General features: G+C 43.1%; 1 protein-coding gene across 9 annotated transcripts; it reads left to right on the top strand.

The window, feature by feature from the left end:
* The first annotated feature begins 7,141 nt into the window (after nt 1–7,141).
* aftphb (aftiphilin b) lies at nt 7,142–24,654 on the top strand. Of its 9 annotated transcripts, none has more exons than XM_080869025.1 (11): nt 7,142–7,480; nt 10,474–10,926; nt 12,011–13,494; nt 13,687–13,853; nt 14,361–14,487; nt 14,613–14,669; nt 14,884–15,006; nt 15,115–15,175; nt 20,697–20,783; nt 21,321–21,444; nt 21,543–24,654. In XM_080869025.1, the coding sequence occupies exons 3-11, from the start codon at nt 12,046–12,048 to the stop codon at nt 21,679–21,681; spliced, it is 2,334 nt and encodes a 777-aa protein (XP_080725151.1). In that variant the 5' UTR covers nt 7,142–7,480; nt 10,474–10,926; nt 12,011–12,045; the 3' UTR covers nt 21,682–24,654. The 9 variants fall into 9 exon arrangements, 8 of the variants coding, with proteins under 8 accessions (XP_080725151.1, XP_080725150.1, XP_080725149.1 ...); XM_080869024.1 differs by having other exon boundaries at nt 10,349–10,926; XM_080869023.1 differs by having other exon boundaries at nt 10,346–10,926.
* Nucleotides 24,655–25,565: the final 911 nt, after the last annotated feature.

Below are 25,565 nucleotides of genomic sequence, written 5' to 3'. Positions count from 1 at the left end.
ACCAGACCAGCTGCACCACACAGACACTTCAAACCTCATCTGAGGACAAAAAACACATACATACATACATACATCTTACTTTTAAAAAAATAATAAAGTTAGGGTTCCTTTACAATGTCAGAAGGAGGGAGGCACTAAGGCACCGCCTTCCGCCCCTCGACGCCCTCGCGGTGCCCCCTCCTTCTGACAGGAACTTCCTACAGACAAGGTATGAATGATGCCTGAGTGGACATACAAAACTCACAAGTTCCTGGCTCTCACGGCTCCTATGCAGAGGGTTAGTCGAAGAAGGAGGGGCATCGCGAGGGGCGTCGGGGGACGGGGGACTGTGCCTTAATGCCCTCCCCCTCTCCAAGAAACCCGTCTTCAACCGAGTCGAGAGAGCCGGGAACTTGTGAGGTGTGCATGTCCTGGTGAGCCTCCACCTGTTGTAGGTGGGTGCAGCCTCGACTGTACAGAGACAGACCAGACCAGCTGCACCACACAGACACTTCAAACCTCATCTGAGGACAAAAAACACACACATACATACATACATACATACATACATACATACATACATACATACATCCATCTTACTTTTAAAAAAATAATAAAGTTAGGGTTCCTTTACAATGTCAGAAGGAGGGAGGCACTAAGGCACCGCCTTCCGCCCCTCGACGCCCTCGCGGTGCCCCTTCCTTCTGACAGGAACTTAGGAACTTCCTACAGACCAGGTATGAATGATGCCTGAGTGGACATACAAAACTCACAAGTTCCTGGCTCTCACGGCTCCTATGTAGAGGGTTAGTCGAAGAAGGAGGGGCATCGCGAGGGGCGTTGGGGGACGGGGGACTGTGCCTCACTGCCCTCCCCCTCTCCAAGAAACCCGTCTTCAACCGAGTTGAGAGAGCCGGGAACTTGTGAGGTGTGCATGTCCTGGTGAGCCTCCACCTGTTGTAGGTGGGTGCAGCCTCGACTGTACAGAGACAGACCAGACCAGCTGCACCACACAGACACTTCAAACCTCATCTGAGGACAAAAAACACATACATACATACATCTCACTTTTAAAAAAATAATAAAGTTAGGGTTCCTTTACAATGTCAGAAGGAGGGAGGCACTAAGGCACCGCCTTCCGCCCCTCGACGCCCTCGCGGTGCCCCCTCCTTCTGACAGGAACTTCCTACAGACCAGGTATGAATGATGCCTGAGTGGACATACAAAACTCACAAGTTCCTGGCTCTCACGGCTCCTATGCAGAGGGTTAGTCGAAGAAGGAGGGGCATCGCGAGGGGCGTCGGGGGACGGGGGACTGTGCCTTAATGCCCTCCCCCTCTCCAAGAAACCCGTCTTCAACCGAGTCGAGAGAGCCGGGAACTTGTGAGGTGTGCATGTCCTGGTGAGCCTCCACCTGTTGTAGGTGGGTGCAGCCTCGACTGTACAGAGACAGACCAGACCAGCTGCACCACACAGACACTTCAAACCTCATCTGAGGACAAAAAACACATACATACATACATACATACATACATACATCTTACTTTTAAAAAAATAATAAAGTTAGGGTTCCTTTACAATGTCAGAAGGAGGGAGGCACTAAGGCACCGCCTTCCGCCCCTCGACGCCCTCGCGGTGCCCCCTCCTTCTGACAGGAACTTCCTACAGACCAGGTATGAATGATGCCTGAGTGGACATACAAAACTCACAAGTTCCTGGCTCTCACGGCTCCTATGCAGAGGGTTAGTCGAAGAAGGAGGGGCATCGCGAGGGGCGTCGGGGGACGGGGGACTGTGCCTTAATGCCCTCCCCCTCTCCAAGAAACCCGTCTTCAACCGAGTCGAGAGAGCCGGGAACTTGTGAGGTGTGCATGTCCTGGTGAGCCTCCACCTGTTGTAGGTGGGTGCAGCCTCAACTGTACAGAGACAGACCAGACCAGCTGCACCACACAGACACTTCAAACCTCATCTGAGGACAAAAAACACATACATACATACATACATACATACATACATCTTACTTTTAAAAGAATAATAAAGTTAGGGTTCCTTTACAATGTCAGAAGGAGGGAGGCACTAAGGCACCGCCTTCCGCCCCTCGACGCCCTCGCGGTGCCCCCTCCTTCTGACAGGAACTTAGGAACTTCCTACAGACCAGGTATGAATGATGCCTGAGTGGACATACAAAACTCACAAGTTCCTGGCTCTCACGGCTCCTATGCAGAGGGTTAGTCGAAGAAGGAGGGGCATCGCGAGGGGCGTCGGGGGACGGGGGACTGTGCCTTAATGCCCTCCCCCTCTCCAAGAAACCCGTCTTCAACCGAGTCGAGAGAGCCGGGAACTTGTGAGGTGCGCATGTCCTGGTGAGCCTCCACCTGTTGTAGGTGGGTGCAGCCTCGACTGTACAGAGACAGACCAGACCAGCTGCACCACACAGACACTTCAAACCTCATCTGAGGACAAAAAACACATACATACATACATCTCACTTTTAAAAAAATAATAAAGTTAGGGTTCCTTTACAATGTCAGAAGGAGGGAGGCACTAAGGCACCGCCTTCCGCCCCTCGACGCCCTCGCGGTGCCCCCTCCTTCTGACAGGAACTTCCTACAGACCAGGTATGAATGATGCCTGAGTGGACATACAAAACTCACAAGTTCCTGGCTCTCACGGCTCCTATGCAGAGGGTTAGTCGAAGAAGGAGGGGCATCGCGAGGGGCGTCGGGGGACGGGGGACTGTGCCTCACTGCCCTCCCCCTCTCCAAGAAACCCGTCTTCAACCGAGTCGAGAGAGCCGGGAACTTGTGAGGTGTGCATGTCCTGGTGAGCCTCCACCTGTTGTAGGTGGGTGCAGCCTCGACTGTACAGAGACAGACCAGACCAGCTGCACCACACAGACACTTCAAACCTCATCTGAGGACAAAAAACACATACATACATACATACATCTTACTTTTAAAAAAATAATAAAGTTAGGGTTCCTTTACAATGTCAGAAGGAGGGAGGCACTAAGGCACCGCCTTCCGCCCCTCGACGCCCTCGCGGTGCCCCCTCCTTCTGACAGGAACTTCCTACAGACAAGGTATGAATGATGCCTGAGTGGACATACAAAACTCACAAGTTCCTGGCTCTCACGGCTCCTATGCAGAGGGTTAGTCGAAGAAGGAGGGGCATCGCGAGGGGCGTCGGGGGACGGGGGACTGTGCCTTAATGCCCTCCCCCTCTCCAAGAAACCCGTCTTCAACCGAGTCGAGAGAGCCGGGAACTTGTGAGGTGTGCATGTCCTGGTGAGCCTCCACCTGTTGTAGGTGGGTGCAGCCTCGACTGTACAGAGACAGACCAGACCAGCTGCACCACACAGACACTTCAAACCTCATCTGAGGACAAAAAACACACACATACATACATACATACATACATACATCTTACTTTTAAAAAAATAATAAAGTTAGGGTTCCTTTACAATGTCAGAAGGAGGGAGGCACTAAGGCACCGCCTTCCGCCCCTCGACGCCCTCGCGGTGCCCCCTCCTTCTGACAGGAACTTCCTACAGACCAGGTATGAATGATCCCTGAGTGGACATACAAAACTCACAAGTTCCTGGCTCTCACGGCTCCTATGCAGAGGGTTAGTCGAAGAAGGAGGGGCATCGCGAGGGGCGTCGGGGGACGGGGGACTGTGCCTCACTGCCCTCCCCCTCTCCAAGAAACCCGTCTTCAACCGAGTCGAGAGAGCCGGGAACTTGTGAGGTGTGCATGTCCTGGTGAGCCTCCACCTGTTGTAGGTGGGTGCAGCCTCGACTGTACAGAGACAGACCAGACCAGCTGCACCACACAGACACTTCAAACCTCATCTGAGGACAAAAAACACATACATACATACATACATACATACATACATACATACATACATACATACATCTTACTTTTAAAAAAATAATAAAGTTAGGGTTCCTTTACAATGTCAGAAGGAGGGAGGCACTAAGGCACCGCCTTCCGCCCCTCGACGCCCTCGCGGTGCCCCCTCCTTCTGACAGGAACTTAGGAACTTCCTACAGACAAGGTATGAATGATGCCTGAGTGGACATACAAAACTCACAAGTTCCTGGCTCTCACGGCTCCTATGCAGAGGGTTAGTCGAAGAAGGAGGGGCATCGCGAGGGGCGTCGGGGGACGGGGGACTGTGCCTCACTGCCCTCCCCCTCTCCAAGAAACCCGTCTTCAACCGAGTCAGAGAGCCGGGAACTTGTGAGGTGTGCATGTCCTGGTGAGCCTCCACCTGTTGTAGGTGGGTGCAGCCTCGACTGTACAGAGACAGACCAGACCAGCTGCACCACACAGACACTTCAAACCTCATCTGAGGACAAAAAACACATACATACATACATACATACATACATACATACATACATCTTACTTTTAAAAGAATAATAAAGTTAGGGTTCCTTTACAATGTCAGAAGGAGGGAGGCACTAAGGCACCGCCTTCCGCCCCTCGACGCCCTCGCGGTGACCCCTCCTTCTGACAGGAACTTCCTACAGACCAGGTATGAATGATGCCTGAGTGGACATACAAAACTCACAAGTTCCTGGCTCTCACGGCTCCTATGCAGAGGGTTAGTCGAAGAAGGAGGGGCATCGCGAGGGGCGTCGGGGGACGGGGGACTGTGCCTCACTGCCCTCCCCCTCTCCAAGAAACCCGTCTTCAACCGAGTCGAGAGAGCCGGGAACTTGTGAGGTGTGCATGTCCTGGTGAGCCTCCACCTGTTGTAGGTGGGTGCAGCCTCGACTGTACAGAGACAGACCAGACCAGCTGCACCACACAGACACTTCAAACCTCATCTGAGGACAAAAAACACATACATACATACATACATCTTACTTTTAAAAAAATAATAAAGTTAGGGTTCCTTTACAATGTCAGAAGGAGGGAGGCACTAAGGCACCGCCTTCCGCCCCTCGACGCCCTCGCGGTGCCCCCTCCTTCTGACAGGAACTTCCTACAGACCAGGTATGAATGATGCCTGAGTGGACATACAAAACTCACAAGTTCCTGGCTCTCACGGCTCCTATGCAGAGGGTTAGTCGAAGAAGGAGGGGCATCGCGAGGGGCGTCGGGGGACGGGGGACTGTGCCTTAATGCCCTCCCCCTCTCCAAGAAACCCGTCTTCAACCGAGTCGAGAGAGCCGGGAACTTGTGAGGTGTGCATGTCCTGGTGAGCCTCCACCTGTTGTAGGTGGGTGCAGCCTCGACTGTACAGAGACAGACCAGACCAGCTGCACCACACAGACACTTCAAACCTCATCTGAGGACAAAAAACACACACATACATACATACATACATACATACATACATACATCTTACTTTTAAAAAAATAATAAAGTTAGGGTTCCTTTACAATGTCAGAAGGAGGGAGGCACTAAGGCACCGCCTTCCGCCCCTCGACGCCCTCGCGGTGCCCCCTCCTTCTGACAGGAACTTCCTACAGACCAGGTATGAATGATCCCTGAGTGGACATACAAAACTCACAAGTTCCTGGCTCTCACGGCTCCTATGCAGAGGGTTAGTCGAAGAAGGAGGGGCATCGCGAGGGGCGTCGGGGGACGGGGGACTGTGCCTCACTGCCCTCCCCCTCTCCAAGAAACCCGTCTTCAACCGAGTCGAGAGAGCCGGGAACTTGTGAGGTGTGCATGTCCTGGTGAGCCTCCACCTGTTGTAGGTGGGTGCAGCCTCGACTGTACAGAGACAGACCAGACCAGCTGCACCACACAGACACTTCAAACCTCATCTGAGGACAAAAAACACATACATACATACATACATACATACATACATCTTACTTTTAAAAAAATAATAAAGTTAGGGTTCCTTTACAATGTCAGAAGGAGGGAGGCACTAAGGCACCGCCTTCCGCCCCTCGACGCCCTCGCGGTGCCCCCTCCTTCTGACAGGAACTTAGGAACTTCCTACAGACAAGGTATGAATGATGCCTGAGTGGACATACAAAACTCACAAGTTCCTGGCTCTCACGGCTCCTATGCAGAGGGTTAGTCGAAGAAGGAGGGGCATCGCGAGGGGCATCGGGGGACGGGGGACTGTGCCTCACTGCCCTCCCCCTCTCCAAGAAACCCGTCTTCAACCGAGTCAGAGAGCCGGGAACTTGTGAGGTGTGCATGTCCTGGTGAGCCTCCACCTGTTGTAGGTGGGTGCAGCCTCGACTGTACAGAGACAGACCAGACCAGCTGCACCACACAGACACTTCAAACCTCATCTGAGGACAAAAAACACATACATACATACATACATACATACATACATACATACATCTTACTTTTAAAAAAATAATAAAGTTAGGGTTCCTTTACAATGTCAGAAGGAGGGAGGCACTAAGGCACCGCCTTCCGCCCCTCGACGCCCTCGCGGTGCCCCCTCCTTCTGACAGGAACTTCCTACAGACCAGGTATGAATGATTCCTGAGTGGACATACAAAACTCACAAGTTCCTGGCTCTCACGGCTCCTATGTAGAGGGTTAGTCGAAGAAGGAGGGGCATCGCGAGGGGCGTCGGGGGACGGGGGACTGTGCCTCACTGCCCTCCCCCTCTCCAAGAAACCCGTCTTCAACCGAGTCGAGAGAGCCGGGAACTTGTGAGGCGTGCATGTCCTGGTGAGCCTCCACCTTTTATAGGTGGGTGGCAGACCAGGCTGCACCACACAGACATTTCACACCTCATCTGAGGACAAAAACTACAAGAATATCGTAAAAAGCAAACCTTGGAAACGTGCAGGGTTACAAGAGACGGCAGCGCTGCAGACGTGAACCAGTTCAGGCTGTGCGAATGTCAGTTTCACTCCTATATATGACCTCCTATCGCAGAATGCGTTACTGTGACAACACAGGCTTTGTGCTTTGAAGTGTGGTGTTTGGTGACGGCATTGGAACGGCCTGTGATCTGACGTCACACGAGCCCGGATAAATTTGAAAAAGGCGTTTTCATCTGTAAACGCTCCGTGTCCAGACTACCGTTTTCACAGAGTTGTGCGTCCACATTGAAACGGCCGAAACCGCTTACCTTCCATTACTGCGCATGCGTGAAACGCAAGGTGATTCGACCTGCCTCATTTCCGTCTGCCGTTAATCCGGTTGTTCAGTGATTACGCGACGAATCGTACTTCTGGGTCTAAAGTAGTCTGCGTTTAATATGGCTTTTGTGTTGTTAACATGTTTAATGTTATGTATTTTCTTCTATTTGATCTCAAAAAGCTCCTAAAACAGTCAGTGATCACTGTTGACCTCCCTCGGCTTTTATTACCGCTAATCATTTATTTAAGCTCAGTTTTTACCTTAGGCTGTAACTACAGCCCAGCCCATACAGCAGTATATGAATGACTAACCTCGTATTGTGGATGGATTATCTCAGTTGTTCTCCTGGCTGAAGTTTGGTCCTTTTACAGCATCCTGCCGTGCGATTACATTTGTTCCTGACCACCGAGAACACTCACGGTAACTTTTATCGAGTGGGAAAAAAGTTAGCTTGTTTATATTATGCTAACATGCTGTGTTGCTAGCGATCACGTAGCACATCATTATATACCAGCTAGCCCAACTTCAGTAACCCTACAAACGTCACTGCTGTTTAGTTTTCTGTCTTCATTTATGCTGGAAGTGATAAGAGTTGTACGTTTTAATTTGTTTCCAAAACCCCGCAGTCAGGACATGCTATATTGTATTTAGATAGAAGCTAGCGAGCTAACTCCCTGCTAACTTCTAATTCTGTTAAATGTCATAAATTCTGTTTTCATGGATGCCTGGATGTTAAACTCAATTGTTACACCTGGTAGAGCAGAACGCTGATCATTTTATTAAAGATGAAAGACTTTAGACAGTTTTTCAACTCTCAGTAATGCCATAGTGATCGTTTGATATATGGACCTGCAGCGGAGTTTAGACCCAGACACGGCTAGTGACGTCAGACTGAACAACCGGATTTACTTTCTGGCTCTTGTCTCTGCAAAATGTCGAGCAAAAGCAACGAGTTTTTTTTTTTTTTTAAATGGACTAACAATTAGGTGGAGTTGTTGCTGCAAGTAATACAAAAGTACAAAGTTGGAAAAGCGATTGAGAATTGAAGAAAAGCTATCTGGACCATGTACAAACTGATATTAATCTTTAACGGTGCTGTCTCAATTTGTCACATGATTGCATCACTTGACTAGGCTATGTTCACATGTATGGGTATTTTTGAAAACGTAGATTTTTCTATGCGTTTGTACCTTTGGTCCACACGTAAATGGCGTTTCCGGCCACTGAAAACGGAGAGTTTTAAAAATTCCTGCCTGGGTGGAGATTTTCAAGAACTCAGTTTTTGCGTTTACTATGGACAAGAAAAACGGAGAAAACGCAGGGTCATAGGTGCGCCAAGTTATTGTTTCGGTGAAATCAATTTCTACAATGGCGGACTTAAACAAAATACTGTTAATTTTACTCTCTGTAGTGTTTAAATGCTTACATACACAGACAGTAACTGTCCCTCCACGCATAGGACTCAGGTCTGCTTCTTTGCGCCATCTTTGTTTACTCGTTCCCGCCCAGGCGTCTAGACATCTGATTGGCCAACATTTCTACACGGTTAGGAATATAGCGCCACCTGTTGCTTTGGCATGCTCCTTTCAGCATTTTCCTTCGTTTTTGTTGTTGAGGCGTGGATGGGATTTTTAAAAAAAACGAAAAATCTGTTTTCAGAAATACCCGTGTACGTGTGGACGTAGTCTACAATGTATCATTGTTCTCAAAAAGGCTCCAGTTCGCTTTCCACAATGCTACTCGAAAACGTCGTTTTTCAAATGTATACGCTTTGGAGAGCGTTTTCAAAACGCTGCGCTTTCCTTGACCGAAAACACCGTCTCAGTGTGGACGGAAGGCCAAAACGGAGAGAAAAAGTGATGAGTCATGATAGCATTACAGGCTGTTCATTTTTAAGTGTGGTAATTAGAAATATTGCAAAATAAAATATCCACAAGAAAAGGCTTTTTAGTATATGCTGAATTATCAGTTTCAAAGCTACTCTACCAGAGTTTCACTAAAAAATGAAACAAAGGATAAGTTTTAACCCTTTCATGCATGAATTATGACAACCTCAATTGGGATTTTTTTGCTTAAGTATTTTTATTAAGCTTTGGGCATGAAAAAAACTTTTTTGAACCTTTTAAACATCTACCTTTCAAAGAGTTTTTTTTGCATGTCCACTTGCCTCAGAATTTGAAATTGTTATTAAATTTGTAAGGTGTCCTTGAGTGTTTTCAAAGGTGCCTATAAAAATCTGTATTAGTGATGAATGTTTGCATTTTTTCAAAATACACATCTTTTATGAATGATGTGTACAGATACACCCTTAGTTAGGGGAAAAATGATGTGAAAATCATCAGTGGAACCGCTGTGTAATAATATTCAGATCATACACAGATCAGATGTAACATTACTGCAGTTACATGTGTTAGCACATGCTGCACCCAACAATGGGAGGCAGAGGCAAGTTAAATAAACAAGAGCTAAGCCTTTAATGCAAAAGCCTTTAATCCAAAAAGAACTAATGTTACACTAAGTCCAGTAGGCAAAACAAATAGAAACTCCCACTCAAAAACAAGCGAGAAGGAACTCAGGGAAGAAGAGGTGGGGAAACAGATGAGCTTACTTGGGGAGAATCAAGACACTTCCACACATGACAGATTGAAGAGAGTTGGAATCAAATAGAGGTAATACTCACGATGGCAGACTAACTGCAAAGAGGAAAAGAAATACTGAAACATGAAGGCAAAGGGAGGGGGAAATGGAGAAACGAGATAAACAGGAAGGCACAACAAAACAAACAGGAAGAAAAGACCGTAACAACATCCAACTAAAAATCTCAAACCAATCACTTAAAGAAAATCCTGAAACTATGTGGCCTGTAAAGCCTGACACTTTCTTTTATTCTGCCATACAAACAGCTATGCTGAAGCAGAAAAAGTCAGCCCAGTCTTCACACAGTTCGACCCAGTTTTATTTTTTATTTTCTGATATTTTATGTGTTTGCTTTGAATGTTTGCACAGTAAAAAAGAATAATTATAGACAGTGATAAAGCACACATTTCCATAAATGATCTAAGCCTTTGTACTGTAGGATATGAGATAAGGGCAACTCCTATGGACAGATAACCTGATACAGGTGAAAAAACATGATAAACACCAGGAAGAATATATTTCCCACAGTTGCAAACCTGAGGATGCTAACTTAGATCCATGAAACATAGTTTGTTCATTCGTTTGTTTACAGTGACAGTAACAAAGTGGAGGTTAAAAAAAGGCAATTTAGGAATAAATTTCCTCCAGTAGGAGGCGATATTCTTCAACGAAGATCGTCTATTTGAAGAGGCATCCCTTTCCCCATCTGTGACGCTGACCTTGAGTTACTCCCTTCACTGTGGATGGAGCAGAGTGTGACATCTTAGTACTTTTAGCATCCCAGGTGACGCCTACGGAGACCGCGAGAGGATGGAGAAGGGCTGCACCGTTGACAGACAGGCGAAGTGAACGAGAGGTGATAAATAAAGAGCTGGGATTGCTCGTTAAACGGCCTGTCACTGTCTGGCTGATTCTGACGGACAGCTAGCATCAGACAGCGGCTACATGAGCTAGCCGCTGGCCATGTCAGCTAATCAGCTTCTGTGTCGGTAACAGGACAGCGGAATGCCGTTTGGGAACTACCTTATTTTAACCCCATTATTTATTGGTGAGTAAGCTCTCTTTGCATCAGTGCTACCTAATTAGCGAGTTTCGTGAACAGTTTGCGTTTACATGACTCTACATTCAGCTGTTCACGTCATGCCACGATGACACCTGTCTGTCTGTCCAGGATGAAGAGGCTGGAGAAAATGGCAGGACGGCGGTGCTTGTTTTCGCCCACAAAAGGCGTGCGTTAACTTGTTCAATACAGAAACACGCACAGAGTTCACATGATCACATTTGTTAAATAGAATGAACCAGAATAGACTCCAGTTCATTTGTTTTTTGCGTTAAGAGCTTATCTGTGACCCTGTAGGGCTAAGACTTCGGGTTTGTGCTGTTCATCTAAGTAGCACAAAGCTGCGGATATTGTTTCCCGTATCGGCTTACTGTCCGGGGCAGCGCTGGCCTCTCTTGCGTCTTAGGATCAGAACCAGGTGGAGAGTCATGCAGGTGGTTTTATAGATCAAATGAAAGAAGGTGATATTTGAAATGAGGAAATCAGATTGCTCATTGTGTACATTATGTGCAAGTTCCTCATTATTTAACTCTGCAGAATGCCAGCAGTCCCATGTACACAAGTGTGGAAATCAACGATCACAGGGCTGTGCCAAATTTATTTCAGTTGGTCTTTTGTTCCACCTGCCTGCTATTTTGATCTCAGGTGAGCCAGGCTAATAAAATAAAAATAAAACTTTTTTTTTAAAAGGTAAAAAAAAATTCATATTTAAAGGGGACGTGGCCTGCTTATTTCCAGCACATTTTTATTATTGGAATATTTAATCGGTGAGAGACACTACAGTATTACAAAGAAAAGCCCAACAATCGGAAAACCCCCTATGAGCAAGTACTTGGTGACTGTGGGAATGAAAAAGTCCCTCTTAACAGGAAAAAACCTCTGGTAGAAAAAGGCACAGGGAGGAAGAGCGATCTGCCGTGACCAGCAAAGGAAGAGAGCAGAGATGGGAGAAAAGAGAGTATGGTAGAAGGAGCCAGAGTTTAATAACTACTAGTGATTGAATGCAGTAAAGAGTGAAAAGAAATGATTAAGGAAGAAATGCTCAGTGCATCATGGAAAGGCCCCCCCCCCCCCCCTCCCCCCAACAAGGGTTCAGGGTCATTTGATCCAGACGAAAATATAAGCTTTATCCAAAAAGAACCTTTAAGTATAAATTATTAAGCAAATAACTTTAACACTGAAATTATTCCCAGAAGCTGTTGTTTTGTTTTTTTTATCCTTCTTTTCTGATTGTGTGCACTTTCTTCTACCAGGTGCATGAGTCCTTTGGGTCCTGCAAGGAGAACCCATGGAACCCAACATCATACCCTTGCACTCCTCTTCCTTGCCTCTGATGGATGATGATGGTGATGGGGAGGTGGCATCAGAGGAGGATGAGTTTAAGGACTTTTCTGTCGGGATGTCCTGCTCCTCTCTTAATTTTGCTGATGCAACTGAGTCACCTTCTAGTTTCAGACCTCCTTCTCCAACCTCAGAACCAGCCACCCATCAACCCAGTTGCAGCTCTAATTGCGCAGGTGAACAATCCCAGCCTACATCCGAAGTGAAGCTGGAGTCTGGTAAGGCTCAGATGGATGTAGGACAGGAGGATTATAATGCTGAACCTTCTTTGCACCTCACAAATGGATTTGCTGAAAGTGAACATAACTCTGGGGCCCATACTTCTTCTGTAGGTGGTCGGTCTCCTGTGGAGGAAACGGGGTTTGCTGATTTCACTGTGTTTACAAAGCAGACGGGACACCCCTGGTGTTGTGGCTTCTCTCCACTGGCTAACACAGAGCAGGAGGATGCGAGAGTAAAAGGGACAAACAGCACCTTTAGTGAACAAATACATGAATCAGGAGAGGATTTTATTATGGAATCTGAGCCCAGATATCACTGTGCACACAAAGAAAAACAAAACATCTGCACTGAGATCAGGGAGAAAAGAGATGCAGCACTTGTGCAACCATCTCAGGTCCATCATCAGCCTCAGGAAGCTACAGGAAATTGGAGTTTTCCTTCTGAAGAGGAGGAGCTAGATAAGCCTTGGGATAGTCAGAGGGAAAGGAGGAATAGCTTTAATTCTCTTCAAACCTCTGAGGTACAGGACGATGGAGATGCAGAAGAAATCTTTCAAACATGTAGTATGCATGAGCCTATGTCAGAGGACTTGGCATCCTTCAGTGATGATTTGTCATTTGAGGTTGCTTCTGCAGATTTGGAACCAAATGTTTCATCCCTTGCTTCTCAAGATGATCAAACTGATTGGGACCAGTTTGATGAAGATGAAGACCTGGGAAACTGCAGACATTCTGACTCTTTTGGAAACAGTAATGTGACAAACCTCAACCAGACTGAGTCAGACAGGGACATTCATCACTACGAATATCCGACTCAGGAAAATTCTGCTACCTCCAAACAGTCACAATCTGGAACAAATTTGCAAGACAGATTTGCTGACTTTACTGACAGCAGTTTTGAGCATCACAGACCTCAAGAAGATCTTCAAACAGCTGATGCAGGGGTGCAGATTCTGGGAAATCTCCCACTGAGTGACAGCTTTGCAGATTTCTGCTCGGCGCCCACGCAGGAGGATGAAGAGGGGTCGTGGGCGGAATTCAATGACCAGAGTGCAGAGGATGGAAGAAGTTGGAGACAGTTCAGAGCACCAGTCAGCAGCCTGCAGACTGATGTAGACGATGAGGAAAAGAATAAGCAGGACAGAGTGGAAGGAACAAGAAGAAACAGCTCTCAGGTAGAAGTTAATTTTATTTAAAAACCTAAACTTCTGCTTACATTATCGGTTGTCTGTTTTTATTATTAAATGTTACCAATTTTTAAAAAGAATTTAAGCTATTTAAAGGCATATTAATGTTTTAAAAAGATAAATAGATATTTCTGAAATTCTAGTTTAAAAATGAACCATCTTATATTCCTATCTGACCAGGATTCACTGCCCTGTCGTGTCCAGGAAATCCTTCAAGCCAGTTTCCCAAAGGTAGTGGTTCCAGCTGTGGAAGATGAGAAGGAGCTGGTTGGCCTCAGTGCTTTGCTTCAAGCTGAGCATCTCTCTGAGAGTGGGGAGGAGGTACCAGTCCCCAGCAGTGCTCAGCGGTGAGGAGAAACTCCTGAATTATGGCTTAACCAATCTGGAAAGCCATCAGCTAGTCTGTCAACTTCCCCTCAGGCTTAGGATTGGTTAATTTTCTGTGATTTCTTGGTTTTTTTTTTATGTGCACATAAACCACTACATTGGACACTGATGTGTCACTCCATACCCTGCCACCCACTCCAAAGGTGATGTTTGTGGACATGTCAAAAACTATTTGAAAAATAGTTTAAAAATAAAGTTCAAAAATCTTTTTTGCCTAAAGATGAATAAAAATATTTAAGAAAAAAATCCTGATTGAGGTTGTCATAATTCATGCATGAATGGGTTAATAGAAATCTGGTCTGAAGATGTACCCTATACGATTAGTTTGCACTAATCACATTAGTGCATAAATTTTTCAATTTGTAGTGGTATCCTTAACATTTTAGAATTTCATTCCTTGATATAGCAGATAAAGTAATAACTTCTCAAAATCTTAGCTGCTTTTAAATTTTCTTCTGACCTTCCAGGATTCAGCAGGAGATATTGAGGCCACATCAGGATGTCCACAATGCAGTTGGGCTCCAGTTTCAATGGGGGGGCTCCCATACTAACAGGACTCTGCTCAGTTGTCTTGGCGTGGACACAAGAAACGTTGTGAGTTAGGCATCAGTAGCATTTTCCATTACATGGCTTAAACTGCTGCTAAAATGGACCAAAAATTCTCTTGGTATCTTCCAATGCTATAGTGTTCCTAACACTTGCTCATTCCCAATTCCAAGGTGTTCACTGGGAGGAATAAGCAGTCTGTGACTGTGCCTGCTTTTGCATCCAGTCTGGTGAGTCTTGCTGCAGTAAATGTGATTAAACTTCACTGGTGTGTGTGGTAGGAGATCAGACAAACTGTGTCTTGTCTGATTGTCTGTGAATTGAGGACAGATTCAGTAGTACTAAAGCATACTGGGCTTTGTCGCTTCCCTGTGGGACCGGTTGCTCTTTATGTATCTTTATTCAGTGTTTCCCAGCTGGAATATCAGTTTCTGTCACTTTCAGGGAATGCTTGAGCCAACCAAAGATGCCGTGCCAGCTGCCTGCTCTTCAGGAAGCACAGCTGTTACAGCACAAGCACCTCCAGGGCCCCGGGATATACCGGGCCCCTCAACACATTCAGCGCAGGTAAACTTGTCTGTTTGATTTGACTCATTAAACAAAATCACAAAGCATTACACTTGAATGGAATAACTTAAAATGCCACTAAAGAAGGTCAATTTTGTGTCGTGGCAGGAGGAGCTCCCTTCCAGCCAGCTGGACTGGAGCGGTCGTGGCCTTAGCAGCTCTCAGGACGGTACGTCCCCTCGCCGAGCCCCACATTTCTGGGGTCGGAAGTAGACTACCAGTCATGGCTTCTATTATCAAACCAAACCTTTTGTTAAGATTTAACTCTGGGCTTCTCACTATCTTCACAGCATGTGCTTTTTCTCTTTGAATTTACTGTGTTTCCCCTTAAGGCACTTTGCAGTAATACGGGATCACAACATGTCATCAAAATATAATATTTTCCTTTAATAATAATTTCCTCTCAAGAATAACAATCATCCAGTATTTTGAAATCATGACCAAAAACAGGGGAAACACTGTGCTGATCTCCCTTTTTGCTCTTTTTCTTCACCTGTTGTATTTACCTGTTGTCCTGTTGAGGAAAAAAATGATCTTAGTCTAATTTATTTATGGAAAATTTCTAATGAACTCACACCTGATGTGTAAGAAGCCTATTGAAGACATGATGTGCATACTAACCTGTTTCATTTCTGTTTTGTGGTTTACTCACTGAGCATGAAAATAACGTGCACTCTGAATAATCAACAGATTTGTTCTTCTAAAGGATCTTTTTTTTTTTTTTTTTTTTTGGGTCTCTTTTAATTTTTGGCTATTGTGGGGGTCAAACTCCCAGGTCCTTAGTACTAATATCGTCAACCTGTTGCCAGAATTACTGTAAGTCAGCCATTAGACATTTCTAGTAAAGACAAATTAAAAAAGAATAATCTATACCAGTATACTTATTTATTTATTTTTTTGCTCAGGAATGTTTTATCAAGTCAATGAGAATCATAACTTATTGTACTGTTCAGTTTTATGTTTTTGCAGTTTTCAAATGAACGTTTGTATTCATCCTAAATTCCAAAAATCGTGAGTTATAAATTAAAAATTATTAAATATTCTCTTTGATCAAAAAGTATGATTTAAAAAAAAAAAGGTTCCAAGAGTCCACAGAAAAACGCAAATTAGATTAAAATATGGCCAATCTCCCCTTCAGTGTAATCTCCCTGTGCACATCTGGATCACTTCAAGCATGACTGCCTAATTTCATAATGAACATCAAACTTTTTGAAAGCAAAGATTAAGGAGATGATCTTGAAGGGGACTTCAGCCAAGTATTGCTGGGGTGCAGTTTTTTGGGTTTTTTTGTTGTTGTATTTTTTTGTTTGTTTGTTTGTTTTTAGTTCTTTGTTTTTTGTTAATTTGAATTTGTCAATTGAATTGCAGAACTTTTTGATGAGACCACAAACAAAAAAAACAAAAGGGCAGGTAGGAAAATCCCATCTGGTTCTTTCATAACTTAATGCGACATGGATTCAAACCAACACACTAAAAAAGATATAGCTCTGTCATTGCTGTAAAACAGCTGTGAACAGTCATACACAAACTTTGCCATGCAAATCATTTTGCTGCTGCAAATGTTTAAGAGGGTAAAGGTAAAATAAAGTGTGCTAAATAATTCTAACAAAGAGTTTGTTTTCCATGTATGACATGCAGCGTGGCTGAAAGCATAGCTTACTAACCTAAAAATGTGAATTGTGACTACTAACTAAAATATAAAATCCATTTCTAATTTGTAGCATGAAACATAGCATCTTTTTTGATGGTTTTTATTGATATATACATGTATATAACTAAGGATGGCACTGAGCAGCTACTACATCCATTTCCTGGACTTGAGCAGTAATGTTCTTGCTCAAATCTGGATGATTTCAGTCTGCAGGTCCTCAGGCAACTGTACGAAAAGAGATTTTACGTCTCCCGATCATCTGAGTTCAGTTTTGTTTGTTTTCATTTATTTGTAATTTTTTATTTTATTTTATTTTTAGATCGGCAACACATAGAAGACTAAACATAGGGCAGAACAAAGATTAAAGTTGTAATAATGAAGCTTGCACAGCAGAGGGCAGTGTGCAGGGTGTAAGTGGTGCTGAGTGCAGAAAGAAAGTCAAAACACATTACTAGTTTGCAAGAACAAATCTATTAATACAAGAAGATGCAGGATGCAATCTTATTATTGTACATCATTTTATGTAACTGTGTGTCGTCTGTTCTGTAATTTATTATTTATTTATTTCTGTTAGATATGAAGCCAATTTTGGGATAAATTTAATTTGTGGGATTACTGTCCTAATAGAAAGCAGGCTTTCATAATTAAAATTGCAAAGGAGGAGTCACAGTTAAAGCTTGCAGGTGTGATTTTTATGTCGTCAGTTAATACTTAATTCTTTGTTTTTCTTTTAGTTTTTTTGCACTTGATTCTAGATCTGATCGTTCTGTGTGGCAGTGTTTGATTCCAATTTGCTTTATTTTGAGAAAACGGGTTTTGAGTGCTTTTCAGTGTTTCATTATCAATCAAACATGTTTCTGCACTATTCCTGTAAACACGCACTTTTTTTTTCTTTTCTTTTTTTAAAATAATGAGTTGTGCCTTTTGCTAAGCATTTTCTAATGAGTGCTTTTTTTTCTCCCAAATAGTGAAATAATGTTTGGACCTACAGTGACAAAAAACTTTTTTTCCTCTTAATTTATTCAGATTTACTGCTCAAATTGAGAATTAATGCACTGCTATCAGAGTAGAGGGAAATAGTTGTAAATACTGAAATAAATCGGTTGATCCTTTCTGCTTGGTTTGTCTTCTCTTCTCTTCATGTTTTCACTCTTTTATCACTTTGTGATAAAACCACTCTTCTCAGTGGTTGACTAGAGTTACATTACTCAAAGCTTAACCATTTGCATGGCTTTTCTATTTATTTATTGATTTTTTTTTTTTTGCAAGACAAATGTAAAAGTCCAAAAAGCAGAGACTTTTTTTAACCTCAATCTAATTTACATTTTGTCATTTTTGTGTTCCAAACTGTCAGATAGTCAAACAAGATTTTACATAAAAACATTCAGTTAGCACTAAATGATTGTGTTGAGCCTTTTGAGGAATGATTCTGTAATTCTGTAATGTGATTCAGAGACGCGATTACTTTATAAGTAATAAGAAATCGCGTCTCTGAATTTAATAGCCAATTGTGCCACCTTTAGAACACGTACAACCAAATGCTTTGTGCTTTGGTGCAGCCACATTTAGGGGGCTGGTTTTGAGGCCTAATGGTTCTTTTCAGATCTTCCCACAGCATCTCAGTGGGGTTCAAGTCCAACCTCAAACTAGCTCACACTAAAATGGAATTTTATTCAATTCATGAGCCATTTAGAAGTGAACTTCTTGGAAGTGTTTTGTTTACTGTTATGTTTAGATCATTGTCTCACCAGGGTTGCCCTTGCACTCGAAACTGAGTTCTGGGATTTTTGGCAAGAGCCCCCAGACATGCTAGCGTAATCATCGATCTGGTTTCAAGCCCAGATAAATGGGAGGGGTGCGTTAGGAGAATCCAAGCTGTTACACCCCGGCCTAGGCAACCGGGGTGCAACGTAGAAAAACAGAAATAAGGAAAATAAAACCACGAAGGCTCTCCACCAAAATCCCAAAACGAAAATATCCCATAACGAAAGCATTGACAAACCCATTCACAACTATTTATAACAAACTATTTATTTACAACACGGGGGGGAGATCGCAACCATGACATCCTGAAACACAAGGCTTAAATACATAGAAGGAGCAATCAGGGAATGGACCACAGGAGGGAAACACAGCTGGGGCAAATTAGACCTGACGAGACAAGGAAAAGTAAACTGAACACACTAAGATAACACAGACTTTCAAAGTAAAACAGGAAATACATGACAGTCACGCAAAAAACAAAACACTGACAACACCGAAACGTAACAAAGCAGATCCACCTGTTGTGGTGACCCTTCAGGAGCAGCCGCAACTACTTTTTGCTCTACAAGATTTTTGGTCAATATCAAGTTTCTCTCTGCCAACTGGCACCAACAGCATTCACAACACTAACACTTCCACGCTTGACTCTTTGTAAAGCATCCAATTTGTTGAATTCTGAGTCTGGTTTATACCAGGTGTGACACTTTTTCTCTTACAAAAAGTTCATCCTAATCATTCTTTAAAACATTGACCCAAAATGTCTGAGTCCAGTAGAGTATGTCTTAGCAGAGTCTGTATAAGCCTTAGTTTTCTTCAAAAGATGCTATAACGTCTACACTCTTCCATGGGTCTCATTTTTGCCCACTGTGCACAGTTTCTTACATCTTTCTCTTTAGATGTGTTTCTGCTGACTTCTATTTTTTTTTATTTTTATGACTTCCCGGATGAGCCGTCCTGGAAAGTCTTTATTTATTGATAATGTGTCGTTGTGGATCTGGAGGCCATGTGTCTGCAAGGGTTTACATGAACTGGCCTCAAAAATAGCTTTGTAACCCATCCCAGACTGATGTATTTATCACTTTCTTCTTAAGTTCTTCAGAATTTCTTTGGATTTAGGATTATTGTGTTGCTGAAAGGTCATTTAACTGACTCTGCGCTTCTGAAAATCTCTAAGTTATTTTTAGTTAGGACTGGTAGTAATCAGGTGTGGTTGTCTAGTCAGACTGTGTGTGTGTGTTTGTGTGTGTTTACACAAGGTTAGTTGGTATTAATTGACCTTTAAGACTACTTCAGTTGCACACAAAAATGGAAAAAAATCAGAACTTGGGGTCATTTTTTAACTACAAATGACAAGGTTTTATTTCATGACCTTATAAGGACAAATCCACCAGTCTGCAGGAGGAGGCAATCCTCATCAATTAGTACAAAAGACTACTAATTTGATTCGATTATTCTATTTCATCTTTAAGCTAGAACCTTTTAGCATTACCATTCACTAGTATTACACACAATAATCACATATAAAACTTAAAAGGGAAACGGACTAAAATAAACCCAACTTTAGCGGTGTGTTTCTGCTGACCTCTACTGTTTTACCTTCTTCATTGCAGTGAAGTGGCAGCCTCCTGGTTGTGACTGGTTTTGTCAGTACAGTTTTACTTTAACATTAACAGGCATTACAAATGACAACATGACTGAACAACAATGCCTCAATTTGAGTCTAAAGTCAAATTTTCACTGCTGGTTATATTTATTCTTCATCTGGTAACATGGCTCTAACATATAACTTAGTGTGCCCAAAAAAACCTCTGCTCTTTATTTACACAAAAAATATCATGGACACATTAAGTATAAAGTATAAAGTTAGAGGATTTCTTGTGGCACATGATTTGATGTGACTTATGGTAACTAAGCCCTTGTTACATTCCTGTTGTGACAAGTCACAGTATGTCTTCTGTGAAAAAGGTTTCACTACAGTACACAACACCACTGGGTGTTCTCAGTGAAACACACTTAAAGACTTCCACCACAGCAGGCTCCAAAACACTGATTTAAACTTAAACTAACATACCAATATACATATACTTGCCTTCCAAGTGTACACTCCAAGTCATGGAGAGTACATGTAGATAACTTCTAACAAACAAAACTGCTGACACCACATGCCATTGAGGTTCTTTTATTTACCTTAATGATTGTACCCATTTCCTTTGACTGTCCTGATAAAAAGACAAAGCTTCAGACCTCTTCTTCTTTCTCCCTTATGCTAGCACAGACTGTTCTGCTCTCAGTCTGGATTACTTTGGTCCTGAGGATGAGAGCAGGTCCAGCAGTAGCACCCAAAGCCAGAGTCCCCCTCCAGGTAAATAACTACACCTTTCAATTGTGATACTTAGAGCAATACAGAAATGAGCCTAGATCAGGGGTGGACAAATACTTTTCTCAAGAGGCCACATTAGAAACTGGGACTGTTGTGGAAGGCCAGACCATTAAGCTGAACTCAATTCTGCTCAATATTAATCTTATGTATTTAATTCAATGTTATTTATATAATGCCAAATCACAACAACAGTCTTCTCAATGTTATAAGGTAAAGATCCTACAATAATACAGAGAAACCCCAACAATTAGACACCCTATCAGCAAGCACTTTACTGACAGTGGGAAGGAAAAACTTAATTTTAACAGGAAGAAACCTTCAGCAGAACCAGACACAAAGAGGGGCAGCCATCTGCCACGACTGGTTGGGAGTGGGCTCATCTCTTTATAAGCTTTTTAATGCATCCACCCACAACAATCCCAATTTCATTTGGGAACTTGGGAAAATTATTTGCCCACCCCTGCCTTCAATGCTGCTTGTGGTGTATGTCTTGTTATAACGAAACACTTTTGTGTAAAGGAATTGATCCAGAGCTGTATGAGTTGACCATCAGCAAGCTGGAAATCAACACTAACAGCAGCCACCTAGAGGACACTTTGAATCGCCTGATGTCCTCCGCAGAGAAGACGAGCATTTCAGTGAGGTCAGTGAATCTGATATATGATCTGTTTTTTGTTTTAAATTGAAATAATTCAAAGCCAGTTTAACTGTTACTGTTTGGTTGCGTGTGCTCTCTGACAGAAAATTCCTGCCGAGTGAAGAGCTGAGTGAAGAGGCTTCCAGGGTGATCGCTGTGCTTCCTAACTTGTCTTTCATGCAGGCCAAGGTCCTCATGTTCCCAAGCGTGCTCCTACCCAAAGCATGCACTTCTCCAAAATGACAACACATTATTTATATTTACAACAAACTGGATTGTGAAAATTTGAGATATTTTTGTTAAACACACACAGATAGAAGAGTTCAGAACATTTGATAACACAACTGATCATTTTAAACACATTGTGATATGGTTGCTTGTGTGCAGAGTTCTCTTTCCACTGTTTATTCCAGCTGTCTGCAAAACTCTTTTATACACTGCAAGTGAAACACTTCAGTGCATAAAAGAGGACAAAGGACATACCTGTGCATCCTCGATTGTAGCTTCTTGTAGCAAGACCTGCAGATGCATTTTAGGAACTGAGACAGGAGGAAGAACAGGGGACATGAGAAGGCATAAATTAGAGAAATGAGAAAACCCTTTAATCTTTCACTTGGCCTTGGCCTGCTTTCCCATGTATGTAGCTGATTCAACACGGGCTGTTTGAAGAGGTATAGAATAGGTATACTACTACATGTGAGGTCACATGAAATCATAGAGACTTATTGGGAAACGAGAGGTTGATTTTCCTGCTTTAGTAAAAATACTCCACCTGCTGGCTATCCTCTGCTTTTAGGGTGAAAGTTGTGAGTAAAAAAATATCCTCACATATGAGGATATTCAAATTTCAAAGCATACTAAACTGCAAACTGCAAACTGCACTGCGGAAGATCAGCAGCAACAGTACAGTGTGTGAAAGTATTATTCTCCTCAATGTGCAGTGTTGTGATTTAGTTTGGTTTAACGTCCCTTTTACCCAGATTTATTTAGTCTGTTACAGGAAACATGTCAGTCGAAATGGATATTTTTATATGTATGTTGTTATTTTTACCTAAAAACGACTCACGGTTATTTTAATGTAAGGCTATAACAGACAAATCATATAAAAGACAGAAAGAATGTGATTATGTAATGTGGCCTTTTTAAAGAAATATACATTTCAAACAATTTTTTTGTTTCTTTAATTTCAGCTTTAGCAAGGTCACTTTTGTTTTCACTTTTTCATTTTTCTTCCTCTATTACAAAGTTTTGCTTCATGCCAGTTACAGTATTCTGTTATGTCTGTTTTAGTATTAGGATGCCATACATGTGTTTCCATATTCAAGTCACGAAAGTATTTGAGATTTCTTTGATGAGGCGATCGTGGCTCAAGAGTTGGGAGGTCGCCTTGTAATCGGAAGGTTGCCGGTTCGAGCCCCGGCTTGGACAGTCTCGGTCGTTGTATCCTTGGGCAAGACACTTCACCCGTTGCCTACTGGTGGTGGTCAGAGGGCCCGGTGGCGCCAGTGTCAGGCAGCCTCGCCTCTGTCAGTGCGCCCCAGGGTGGCTGTGGCTACAATGTAGCTTGCCATCACCAGTGTGTGAATGTGTGTGTGAATGGGTGGATGACTGGATATGTAAAGCGCTTTGGGGTCCTTAGGGACTAGTAAAGCGCTATATAAATACAGGCCATTTACCATGATGATAATATTTTTTTTCCTGTTTCCTGCTCCTGGCTGATTTTTTGTTTTTATGTTTTATGATGTCCACAAACTAATAGGCTACATGTTCCTGACTATTTTAGAAAATATTTAGCATTATTGTTGTTCATTTGTTTGTTTCCAGTGATTTTATGTTACTGAGGTGCTTTGGAGTATAAAAACATTGTCCTGAAATACTGCCGTGACAAGCTTGTTGTCCACTTGCGCACATTCCTGTGAAACAAACAGCTGCTTCCTATAGTCATTTTACAATAAAACGAAGGGTTTATGTACAGTCATGACAGTCAAAGTAAGAACACCTTCTTTGAATCTGAAATGGGCCTGCCTGATCTCACAAGCAGCCTTCTGTCAAACAGGAAGTCACTAATCCCAGTGTAGGTGGGAGCAGGTGCATTCAGCCTGGAGAGACGTAGAGCTGGGATGATGGTGTTGAAAGCATAACTTTAGTGCAAGGGATCCAGGAGGGGGTCAATGATGGGTTTGAAATGTGACAACACAACATCCTCAAACATTTTCATTACTAATGAGGTCAAAGCAACAGGACTGTAGTCATCAAGGCGAATTTTAATTGTTTTTGGGAAACAGAAAAATGGTGGAGGCCTTAAAGCAGGCTGGCACATTTCTCCAGCGAGGTATTGAAGATATCAGCTGAAGTACTCAGTACTTCGGAAGTCTGCACAAGCTGTTTTGCAAAGGTTCTGTCTAATGAAGAGTCTATTTACATCTCTTTCAGAAGCAGTTTATGAAAAATTAAGTACACCCCATAAATTAATAGTTTATGGAGCCTCCTTTAGCAACAACAACTTAAAGTAATCGTTTTCTGTATGACTTGTCTCTTGCAGAGGAATTTTACCCTACTCTCTGTTACAGTGTTGCTTCAGCCCATTGAGGTTCAGGTTATATTAAGGTCCTGTCCTGTTGTATGAACCAGTTTTGACCAAGCTTTATCTATGAGACAGATGGCCTTACATTTGATTCTTGAATAATTTGGTATGCAGAGGAGTTCATGGTCGAGTCAGTAACCGCAAGAAGCCCAGGGCCCGTGGCTGCAAAGCAAATCCAAATCTTAACACCTACACACACTGCACATTGTAATATGTGTCATTTAGCAAAATGTGTCATATCTGTCATTTAGTTGATTGTCAGAGGTTTAATTTTCCTAATTTTGAGGCCTGCTAAGGATCAGATTATTTTTATTATGTCCTGATTTGTAAAACCTGTGAATTGAAAGATGGTGTACTTTCTTTTTGCCATGATTATAATGTGAAAAGAGGGATTGTAAGTGTTATCAGAAACTAATCAAATAAGCTAAAAGGAATTTGTTCTCTCCTTTTTCCTATACTAAATAAAAATATGTCTGGAAGCGTGGGAGGGTAATTCTAAATTAATACATTTGTATACGATACATGGATTGTGTGCAGCCATTTATAAATATAGTTGTGGTCAGAAGTGGAACGCTCATCATGGGCCTGAATTTCTTAGTAATTTTGAACTGTTCATTTCCCAGGATGGAACGATTGTAAATGGTAAATGGCCTGTATTTGTATAGCGCTTTTCTAGTCCCTAAGGACCCCAAAGCGCTTTACACAACCTGTCATCCACCCATTCACACACTGGTGATGGCAAGCTACATTGTAGCCACAGCCACCCTGGGGCGCACTGACAGAGGCGAGGCTGCCGGACACTGGCGCCACCGGGCCCTCTGACCACCACCAGTAGGCAACGGGTGAAGTGTCTTGCCCAAGGATACAACGACCAAGACTGTCCAAGCCGGGGCTCGAACCGGCAACCTTCCGATTACAAGGCGAACTCCCAACTCTTGAGCCACGATCGCCCACAGATTGTACAGCATACATCTTTCTTTGTTCAAAAAACACTAATCTGAATTTATTTTGGATTTTCTCTAATCCACACAAGATCACAAGTGCACATGCAGGCTCAAATATATATATACACTCAAATATTTTAAAAGTTAAGGTTCTGCAGTTTCATTTCATTACTAACTTCGCATTGGTGATTATGATTGACTATAACTGTAGTTTGTCTTTGGCAGCATAAAAAGAATTTGTTTGACAGCACTCACTGGCCAACACTCAGAACAATGAGAAATTCCAAGGAACTGGAAACTGCTGGAAGACCAGTGTCAGAAACTGAGCTACTTGGTCACAATAACAGAGGGTATGTGTGGAGGGGCAAAGATGATGCTTTCAAATCTAAGAACACTGTACCAGCTCTTAAGCATGGTGATGCTAGCATCATTCTCTGGCGCTATTTTGCTGTCAGTAATTGTGGTACATTGCAGAAAGTGGATGGAATAATAAAGGAGTAGGACCACCTCCACATTCTTGCAAAGATAGTAGTAGTTAGACAGAAGCTAGATAGTTAAAGCCAGAACACAGCTGGGTACTCCAGGTTAGGTTCATGACA

Source organism: Rhamphochromis sp. 'chilingali' (assembly GCF_963969265.1).
Source record: "Rhamphochromis sp. 'chilingali' genome assembly, chromosome: 20".
In the NCBI taxonomy this organism is placed as follows: Eukaryota; Metazoa; Chordata; class Actinopteri; order Cichliformes; family Cichlidae; genus Rhamphochromis; species Rhamphochromis sp. 'chilingali'.
This window is presented reverse-complemented; position numbering and strand designations above follow the sequence as displayed.